Below are 9,805 nucleotides of genomic sequence, written 5' to 3' on the forward strand. Positions count from 1 at the left end.
ATCACTTTGTTGCTGTAAAATTTTTTATGAGGAATTAAATAAGGTAACAAATTTTTGAAAAATTGTATATGGAGTCAAAATAGAAGTCATGGATCAATTTCGAGAGACGAAAAAATTCTAAAAAAACATTTTGATTACTCCACTTATTTTTTGGCGCTTCGAATAACAAACTACAAAAATTACAGTTCCAACTCGGGTTAAAATATTTGACCGGAAAGGCCAAATTTCGCCGAAATTTCGCTGAAGCCGTATAATTATACTGGAAAAGGTCGGAAGTTTGCCGAAAACACGCCGAAATTTTATTATTCTTAATAAACAGCCCCATGAAAAAAGTATATATTTAGAATATATTCTGGAATATATATAAGAAATATAAAGAATACAAAAATAATATATAAGGAATATAAAATAATATAATTAAGATATATACTTGATGTATTCTAGATACAAACAGAATATATTTATTTTGATATGTTTTTTGCCATTTTAAATATATTCCGAATATAGATAGAAAACATGAAATACATATAAGAAATATTAAGAATACAACAATAATATTATAATAAAAATATATACGAGATGTATACAGAATATATATGTACTTGCTCTGACACTATAATCTTATTGGAGAATTTTTTTTTTTTTTGCAAGATATATTCTGTATACATCTCGTATATATTTTTATTATAATATTATTGATGTATTCTAAATATTTCTTATATATTCCTCGCATATTTTTGATATATATCACATGTATTCTATCTATATTCGGAATATATTTAAAACGGCAAAAAACATATTAAAATAAATATATTCTGTTTATATTCTGAATATATACTATTTCCATGGGGGCAGGCCGAAAATTGGCCTATAAATTAATTCGGCCTATTTTCGGTTTCTTAGGCCCAATAATCAGCCATTTTTCGGCCCAGCTAGTTTTCAGATGTGTTCACTACCTGGGCCTTTTTTCGACCGATCATAAATTTGATTATTATTTCGCTTGAAACTTTTTTATCCGAGTACCTCGACTGGGGTAAAATTGACTGCTATTATAATTCAAAATTTATCAGCCCGAAAAATTTGATTTTAATAAAATTTGCTGTGATTTTTAATAAAATAATTGCTCGATTCAAATTTTTTTTACTGCATCTAAAAATCACAAAACATTAAAATAAAAATAGTAGATCATCTCCAAAAAATAAATTTTTCTAAAATCACAAAAATAAAATTTCCCTACGATTTATGACTCTCCCACTTCCGTAAGCATTAAAAACTTTCATTTAATCATCAATATTACTCTCAATAAAATATAATCATTAAATATATTCCTCATTCCCGCTTCTAGTTTCCCGTTCTCAAATAATGGACTCTATTGTCTCACTTAAATACTTCTCACAAATAATTGCTAACTCCCAAGTTCTACTCACTACTAAATACGTACTCTCTATTCAACTCTACATATTTTTCTTATTTTCTCCTATCAAGCGAAAAAAAAAAATTTCGATTAATATTCAATACCCCAATTAATTAAGACAATTACAATAATGATAATAATTAAATATAAATATATAAGTATGTCACTAGATCAAATAAATGAATTATCGGGTATTGTTCGGAACCGTTATCACAAGTACTGGCAATACATAATAATGCGACTGCGCCTTTAAAAGAATTTGATTTGCGTCTTTACTTCGACACTTTCGCATTCTGAATACTTTATACATTAACAAGACTACGTACTTAAATACTAAGTACAATAATATTTATTTATATATATTTATCATATATTTACTCACAATAATACCGATCGTTGAACCCAAACTAAAATTTATTTTTTAAATTATTTAATTTGAATAAGTAGGCTGTACTTAAAAATATTATTTGCTACTTAATTGCGCGTAAAATTTATATGTAATTATATATATGAGTTTTAATGACTTTTTATTATTTAGAAATTTAATTTTTTTAAAAATACGGATAATAAACTCGGAAAATCTTAGTGGCCATAAGGAGTATACGGTTATGGTGGTAATTAGAGAAATGTATGTGTGTTCAAATTGTAACCTAGTGAAATATAAAATATATGTATATATATAACCCATGCCCCACTACTTAAACGTGTGTATATATATAACAGGTGTTGGTTTAGAAATTTTTTTATTTGCTTGGAGTTTATCGAACAGTGTTGTGGTTAATTATTATTATTTATATATTTATAAATTTTTTTTTAATTAATTAGTTGGTTGGGCTCGACAATTTCCAGTGATTTTTTTTTTCGATGATCGGTAGTGGGGAGAAATTTTTTGGATTTTATTTATAATTGGAGGTACGGATTTTTGTTAATTAATTTTTTTTTTGTGATCATGGTTATTAATAAATTAAATACGGGGTCATATGGTCAGTAAAAGTATAATAGGTGACATTTTAATGATAAAAAAAATTTATAAGTTAAAAATTGTGATTTTCGAAATTTGGACTAAATTTTTTTTTTTTAATTTTAGGATTAAAATTTTTTTTGTTTATTTAATTAATTAATTAATTACTCGTGTAATTTTTTATGAGGATAGTGAGGTAATTTTTTATTTTCCAGCGTAAAAAAGTTTTTTCAAAATTTTGTTTTTGTAGAAAAAATTTATAAAATTTTAAAAATAGAAAATTTTTCATTTATTTTTGAAACACAAGTCAGTTAACTAAAAAAAAAGTATTTGTAAGTAAAAAAAAAAAAAACCGTTAGGCCAATTAAAATGCGTCTATGATCTCTAATTAGATATTCTACACCATAAACATTAGAGACCATGAATTTTTGTTTAAACACTCGTTCTATTTAAGCCGTTTGCTCAATTTCTATTTTCCCTAATTCAATCTTCGTAATTAGTGACAAAGTGGTTATGATTCTAGGGCACGTGATACCCGGAGCTAAACGATAATGAACGTACAATTGATAAAATTGACAGCGTCGAGTATTCTGTTAACTATATTCATTCTAACGGGGATCGTTAACTCGACAGACGTTGCTCTAGTTAAACCTACGACTAAAGATCCTGTTTCAACGAGTTCATCAGCCCTAAAACTCGAAGCAAGATCCGAGCCGCTCGATAATAATGACGACAATAACATCAATCTCCAAGTATCAAATTCTACTAAAATTTATCCAGTCTACCCGAGATCGAACGATAAGTCTAATCCATCTGATCAAATTATTAATTTGAATACCAAAGATACTTATCTGGAGGCACTGGAGCACTCGCACTCGAGTAAAGATCCACGTGAAGGTCTTGTCAGAGTTGATCCGAGGCCTAAGTACACGAAATTAGTCCGCAGGACTTCTGAAGGCCCCGTTTATCGTCCGGAGTATGGGGCGCCCGAGTCATCGGGTTACAGTTCGAATTCGGATTCGAAAACTGCTCGGATAGCGTACGGAAGTAGTCAGGAGTATCAGCCTCAGTCATCAAATGACTTGTATTCATTACCGGTTCAGCAATCAACTAATTTCAATGATCAGCAGAATCAATACGGTCCACCTGCGGTACCTCAAACTAATTACGGCACTCCGAGTACTAGTTATGGTGTACCTAGTACTAGTTATGGTGTTCCTAGTACTAGTTATGGTTCTCCGAGTACCAGTTATGGGCCTGTGCAGCCACAAAATTATTATGGCGCGCCAAGTAGTTATTTACCAGCTAAAGGACCTACGCAAGGTGAGGCACGAGGTAGTGTATTGATTATTAATTTGATTTATTTCAAGAAAATCGGTTGATATTTTATGAGAAAAGAGATTTTGTAAGTTTTTAGTGACTCTTGCTAAGAAAAACGGTTGCTACGGTAACTGTTCTTCAGAAAAACGGTTACTATGGTGACTGTTGCTAAGGAAAATGGTTGCTATGGTAACTGTTGCTAAGTAAAATGGTTGCTATAGTTACCGTTGTTATGGTAAATGGTTGCTATGGCAACTGTTGCTAAAGAGAATGGTTGCTATGGTGACTGTTGCTAAGTAAAATGGTTACTACGGTGACTGTTGCTAAGGGAAATGGTTGCTATCGTAACTGTTGCTAAGTAAAATAGTTACTATGGTAACTGTTACAAAAGAGAATGGTTGCTATAGTGATTGTTGCTAAGGAAAATGGTTGCTATGGTAACTATTGTTAAAGGGAATGGTTGCTATGGTAACTGTTTTTAAGAAAAATTGTTTCTATGATCAATAAGAGTGATTTTCGTGAATAAAATAATTAATTCAATGAAATATCTAAGTACCATTGAGTAAAAAAATGTTGATAGCTATTGTGTGAAAACTTTTCTCGTTCTCAAACTATTGTTACTAATAAAATTTCTTCCACACTACACCCCTATGAAACGGAAACTATTTTGGGGTTATAGCAACGAAATATGCCATAGCCCACAAATTATCCCATAGCAGCCATTTATATAAAAATAATAAATTAAAATAAATACAATTTTTTAAGGTTATGGAAATGAATGGAATGGTTATTCACTGCCACAACTCATGCCATCAATCGATTTCTCGTGGCCATTTGCATTGAAATTAAATGCATTCACCATAGCTAAAATACTTTTGAAACTAGTTATATTTAAAATGATCGTTAAATTTATAGCTGTCATATGTTTATTATTATTTATACCAAAATTAGAGATGAAAAAGGATGACAATGACAATGATGATGACGAAAGTCGTGTGTTTAAATGTAAGTTATTTTTTACGACTTTACACAAACACACACACGCACACATAATAATTGTAGTACATGATATTTTTTGTACTTGAATTTAAACTTCAACACATTGACAAATAACTTCCGCCGCCAACATTAATATAAAAAAAAATTATATCCATATATATATTGACATTGTACAAGTAATTATTTAATGACTTAATGATTAATGAATCACCTAATCATTATGTTGATCTACATATCGAGTTTTGTTCGCTTCTAACTGATTTTATTATTTATTTTACAGCCACATCTGCCCTTGAGCGGCTTAATTCACTTACGACTACTGTTTTAGATTCAATTGATAAATATCAGTCAATAAATAACAATGATAATAAAATTAAAAAATGTGATAACTTAAATTGTCGCGTGAAGAGAATTTTATTAGCAAATGAGTCATGGAGTGATTACATTAATTTATTTAAAAATTACGTCGCTGAAGAAAAATATACCGGCAGTGAAGAATTGCACAGTCAAAGTCATACTGATCGTAATAATAATGAAACATAATTAAATTATTTATTCTAATTTTTATTTAAAAACTGCCATTTTATTTATTTAATTTATGTATAATAAAAAAAATTAAAAAGGAAACTCGATATTATTTTTTGGATCAATGGAAGTTTGCGAGTTTGGGGAAATTAAGGGAAAATTGTCGAGTAATTCCCGTGACGTTGCGAGAATGTGCTTAATTGAGCTTTTTGGTGTTTGTATAAATTTGATGGTATGTGTATTGGGATTAGTTTTAGCAGTTTGCTGGGATGTGAAAGCGTTTGAGATTTTAGAGGGACCTAGAACAGTGACCTGGAGAACGATAAGAAGATCAAGGGGTATTTAGCAATTCAAATTATTGTTGTGAGGGTTCAGGGAAGTTTAAAGCACTCGAGTGAAAGCTGCAATATTATGATAAAGTTAAATCTAATGATCCTTATATATATTATAGATATATATATATATATATATATATATATATATATATATATATATATATATATATATATATATATATATATATATATATATATATATATATATATATATATATAGGATGCTTTTCGCAATAAAGTTTTAATGGAAAAAACACATATTTTGGATTATGAATAATAAGAGGGGAGTGTGAGGCATAAGAACCGAATTCTTTTAAGCCCTTGTAGGAAAAAAAATATTGACAACGGGGCTGGTCTTGGCACAATACTGGGCTACCCAGGCTCGGCCTTCAAAGGTTGGTCCGAGATCCGACCAACGTTTAAGTGGCGAGCCTCGGTTCGCCAGTCTTGGGCCAAGCTTCGGCCAATACTCAGGTGATAAGCCTTGGTTTGCCAGTCTTGAGCCAAGGTTCAACAGACATTTGATTGACGAGCCTTGGTTTGCCAGTCTTGGGCCAAAATTCAGCCAATACTTGAGTGACGAGCCTTGGTTTGCCAGTCTTGGGACAAAGTTCAGCCAGTACTCGAGTGAAAAGCCCTGGTGTGCCAGTCTTGGGCCAAAATTCAGCCAATTCTCAAATAACAAGCCCTGGTTTACCAGTCTAAATAACGAATGGTACCTAAAAATCTCTGGCTTCTATGAATAGCGTAACAGCCTAGTGGATAAGACGCTTGCCTAGCAGCCATGAAGGACTAGGTTCGAGACCCAGCAAATGCAAAAAAAATTAGTTTCATCGATCTACCTGATTTCTCTGTGTACAAATTTATTTCAATATGTTACCATCACGCACATGTCTACTAATATTTTTTTTTTTTAATTTATTTTTAATAAGCATAGGTGCTTATTTATCAACAGTCTTGGCACAATACTGGCTCTCGATATTGGGCCAATACTAAGATGCAGTCTTGGCACAACACTGTCACTCAAGCTTGGCTCGGTGTTATCATTTCGATGCTTAGACAGACTTGGGCCAAGCTTGGATTTCAAGCTTCCCCCAGAGTTAATAAGTCTTGCGCCAAGCCTCGGCTAAGCTTGGACCTATTGTTTTTTCCTATAAGGGAAATGAATCAGTGACAAGTATTAAAATTAGTTAATATTGAATGAGAATTAGTCCCAAATATATCACTAGTGGTATATATGCTGGGTAAAAATATTGGTCCGAAATAGAGCCGTAAAAACTAGATCTGGCGGAAACTGCCCCGAAATCATAGAATTTGATTCAATAAAGTCGAAATTGGTTGAATTCATACCGAAATTTTGTTATTCTTAATAAGCAGGCCGAACAGTGACTGATTATTTGAATTGGCCTATTTTCGGCTGTAGTATTTTCCTTTTTTTTTCAATAAAATTGGCGATATCTTAGAAAAATTTAATACAAAATGTAGAACTTGGAAAATTTTCAAGTTTTCGGCCATTCACGAATTCAACCCTTTGTCGGCCACTTTTTGGCTGCGAAAAAATTTTACGATCATTGATTTGAAATTTTCTTACCTCGGAAGATTCATATATTTTTTTTAAACATTAGTGACCTTTTTTCCGTGAATAATATAATGGAAAAAATTTGTTACTAATAAAATTTCCAATAGAACGACCCGAAATTTGTTATAAAATCAATCAGAAAAAATTTCTTGCACATAAATATAGACAGGTATAATTGGTACATAGATTGACAGCTTGTAATGTAGTTTATATAAAATAATAATGACTGACAGATTGGTCTTAATAAATGAGCGCGTGAAATGGTTTTGATTTATTTAAACATTATCGTCCAATGAACGGGAAGTTTCCACCCCACTTCCGCTGTATAGTTGCGAAAAAAATTTGGGTCATCATTATCCAGTGGGTGAACATGCACTTTGATATATAATGGCTGCTTCTTTGTTCGAATTTTTTTTTTCTTTTATTATTATGTCAGCTCAGGTCGTTTTTGATCATCGCCAATTTAACTGTCGAAATTTTTCCACTTCAATAATTAATGAGCTCCTCAATAAATGTCACACATAAATAATAATCACAATAACAATTAATAAATTTTATTAGTCATCAAAAATTTTTATTGAAAAGTAAATTAATTTAATTTGTTGCCGCATAATAAAAAAAAAAAACTAAAAATGCATTTTTTTTTTCATTAATTATAAGATAAAATTAATTTGTAGCTCATATTTAATTACAATTCAAAGAATTAATTACTAGAATAATAAAAAAAAAAAATAATAATTCAAGGATATTTGATTATTTATTTTTATAGCAGGCAGTAACTTAGACGCGTGTAAAAAAAAAAATATATATATATATATATATAAAGTCGTAAACCTATAATGACAACATAGATTTGCACGTGATTTAATCTCATGCTATTCTATCTGAATGAAAGGGAAGGGGGCAAGCAGTAGGAGAGGGGGTAGAAGGGCAAATTGGCAAACTGATATATCAGGTCAACGATGTAAGCTTGTAATGTCGCAGTAAATAGTATTAGCTGATAAATGAGAGAGAAGAAGAGGATAAGAGAAAAGAGAGAAGGACATAGAAAGCAAAAGTGACCAGTATTTACCGGACACTTTATTGCGCTGTCCATCAGTTATTTGAGGATAATGATGCTGATGATACTCAGGTTACCAGGTGGGGGAGTTTCAACACAATTGGTTATAAGCACGGATGTTGGACGTATCTTGTATCCAGTCACTATTGTATTATCGTACTGAGCACTGACAATTTATTGTTGTTATTGTTATTGTTATTCAAGATTTTTTTTTTATTCTGGTTTAATTATTGAAATTGTGGTTCGTGTTCTGAAGATTGCTTAAGACAAAATGAAAACTTTTGTTGTTTTTGGTAAGGATTTTTTTATAGCAAGCGACTTTTGACATTCATATTAACGAATTGACAGCAAAATTTTCTATTGGAAATTTATTTTTCAAATTTCTGAATGTAAAATAAATTTCACTTTATTATTTTAAAATGAACATCAAAATTTTGATTTTATGAATTTTCGAGGGAATTGCAAAATGAAAATTGAATGTTTTAGAATTTTGAGAATTGGGGTGAAATGAGTCAGCATTTTTGAGGCAATTTTTTTTTCATGCGCAATGTTGAGTCGTCAAAAAGGAGGAGAAGTTGGTCAATGATCATGATTTTGAAGTTGAAAAAAAAAAAAAAAAAAAAAAAAAAAAAAAAAATGCACTTGTAGAAAATTAAAAAAGTTATAGGTGCAATTTTTTAAATATTTTTTTTTTCTATAATTTATCATTTTTAAAAAAATCTAAAAATTATTAGACGTCGGCTAACTTTAGTACCATAAATCAATCAGCTAATGCGGTCTTAAAAAAAAATTCTTGAAATTCTTTTTTTAACAGTGGCCCATTTTACCTCAGTCAGATTTTCCCGTTGAAAAAAATAATTCAAAGAAAATTTGAAAATTCAACTCAATTTTTTCAAGAAAATTCATCGAAATTTTGATTTTCTGAATTTTGAAAATTACAAAATGAAAATTGGTAGTTTTGAATTTGAATACTATATAAAAATATTTTTTCACAACTAGCATTAGTTGCAGTGTGCATAGTTGCACTTTGCAATGAAGCATCTGGTTTTCCAAATGAGGACAAAACTAAAGACATGAAAACAGGTTCAACGACACCTAAAAGTGTTAAGGATGCTCAGAAAAATCTTAAAGACGTTAAACGATCAAAGAAAGAGTGCGCTAAAAATTGTGAGACGACATTTGACCCCGTCTGTGCTCATGATCCCGCTAACCCTAATTTCAAACCACGTACATTCGGTAATCAATGTACCATGGAAACTGTTGCTTGTGAAATGGGTCTAAGTAAGTATTTGCAAAAAAAAAACAAATTTTTTTTTTTTTTCAAAATTCTAATTTTTTATTTTTACAGAACTCGCAGTTAAAAATAAAGGCGAATGTCCTGGATCAGATGGTGTCCGATTATCTTAATTCTACATAAAAAAAAAAAAAAAAAAAAAAAAAAAAAAAACTGTACTCAATAAAAAAAAATTACATGCATGTATTTACATAAAATACTAATAATTGTTAACATTTAAATTGTAGATATTGTAAGTAATAAATTTACCAAACAAAATAAAAAATAATTAATAATTTTAATTGATTGAATTATTTAATAAAAAAAAAAAAAATGTTG

At 30.1% G+C, this 9,805-nt stretch overlaps 2 protein-coding genes across 4 annotated transcripts; both read left to right on the forward strand.

The window, feature by feature from the left end:
* Positions 1 to 1,673: 1,673 nt before the first annotated feature.
* On the forward strand, positions 1,674 to 5,569 carry LOC130670969 (uncharacterized). 3 transcript variants are annotated; one of them, XM_057474615.1, is made up of 4 exons: positions 1,674 to 2,042; positions 2,899 to 3,710; positions 4,461 to 4,700; positions 4,975 to 5,569. In XM_057474615.1, exons 2-4 carry the CDS (start codon positions 2,927 to 2,929, stop codon positions 5,235 to 5,237), a joined length of 1,287 nt encoding a protein of 428 aa, XP_057330598.1. In that variant the 5' UTR covers positions 1,674 to 2,042; positions 2,899 to 2,926; the 3' UTR covers positions 5,238 to 5,569. The 3 variants fall into 3 exon arrangements, with proteins under 3 accessions (XP_057330598.1, XP_057330597.1, XP_057330599.1); XM_057474614.1 differs by lacking the exon at positions 1,674 to 2,042 and adding an exon at positions 2,084 to 2,326; XM_057474616.1 differs by lacking the exon at positions 1,674 to 2,042 and adding an exon at positions 2,085 to 2,326 and having other exon boundaries at positions 2,899 to 3,698.
* Positions 5,570 to 8,308: 2,739 nt separating this feature from the next.
* LOC130671712 (uncharacterized) lies at positions 8,309 to 9,768 on the forward strand. The gene is made up of 3 exons (XM_057475773.1): positions 8,309 to 8,486; positions 9,193 to 9,474; positions 9,542 to 9,768. The coding sequence occupies exons 1-3, from the start codon at positions 8,465 to 8,467 to the stop codon at positions 9,598 to 9,600; spliced, it is 363 nt and encodes a 120-aa protein (XP_057331756.1). The 5' UTR covers positions 8,309 to 8,464; the 3' UTR covers positions 9,601 to 9,768.
* Positions 9,769 to 9,805: the final 37 nt, after the last annotated feature.

This window comes from Microplitis mediator, chromosome 7 (assembly GCF_029852145.1).
Source record: "Microplitis mediator isolate UGA2020A chromosome 7, iyMicMedi2.1, whole genome shotgun sequence".
NCBI lineage: Eukaryota > Metazoa > Arthropoda > Insecta > Hymenoptera > Braconidae > Microplitis > Microplitis mediator.

What these genes read in the sequence shown, in the direction of transcription:
- LOC130670969 (XM_057474615.1), top strand. Translation starts at nt 2,927, where the DNA reads ATGAACGTACAATTGATAAAATTGACAGCGTCGAGTATTCTGTTAACT. An exon ending in TACGCAAGGTGAGGCACGAG is followed by an intron (nt 3,711 to 4,460) that starts GTAGTGTATTGA and finishes CAATTTTTTAAG; the next exon opens with GTTATGGAAATGAATGGAAT. An exon ending in CGAAAGTCGTGTGTTTAAAT is followed by an intron (nt 4,701 to 4,974) that starts GTAAGTTATTTT and finishes TTTATTTTACAG; the next exon opens with CCACATCTGCCCTTGAGCGG.
- LOC130671712 (XM_057475773.1), top strand. Translation starts at nt 8,465, where the DNA reads ATGAAAACTTTTGTTGTTTTTG. An exon ending in GAAAACTTTTGTTGTTTTTG is followed by an intron (nt 8,487 to 9,192) that starts GTAAGGATTTTT and finishes TTTCACAACTAG; the next exon opens with CATTAGTTGCAGTGTGCATA. An exon ending in TGCTTGTGAAATGGGTCTAA is followed by an intron (nt 9,475 to 9,541) that starts GTAAGTATTTGC and finishes TTATTTTTACAG; the next exon opens with AACTCGCAGTTAAAAATAAA.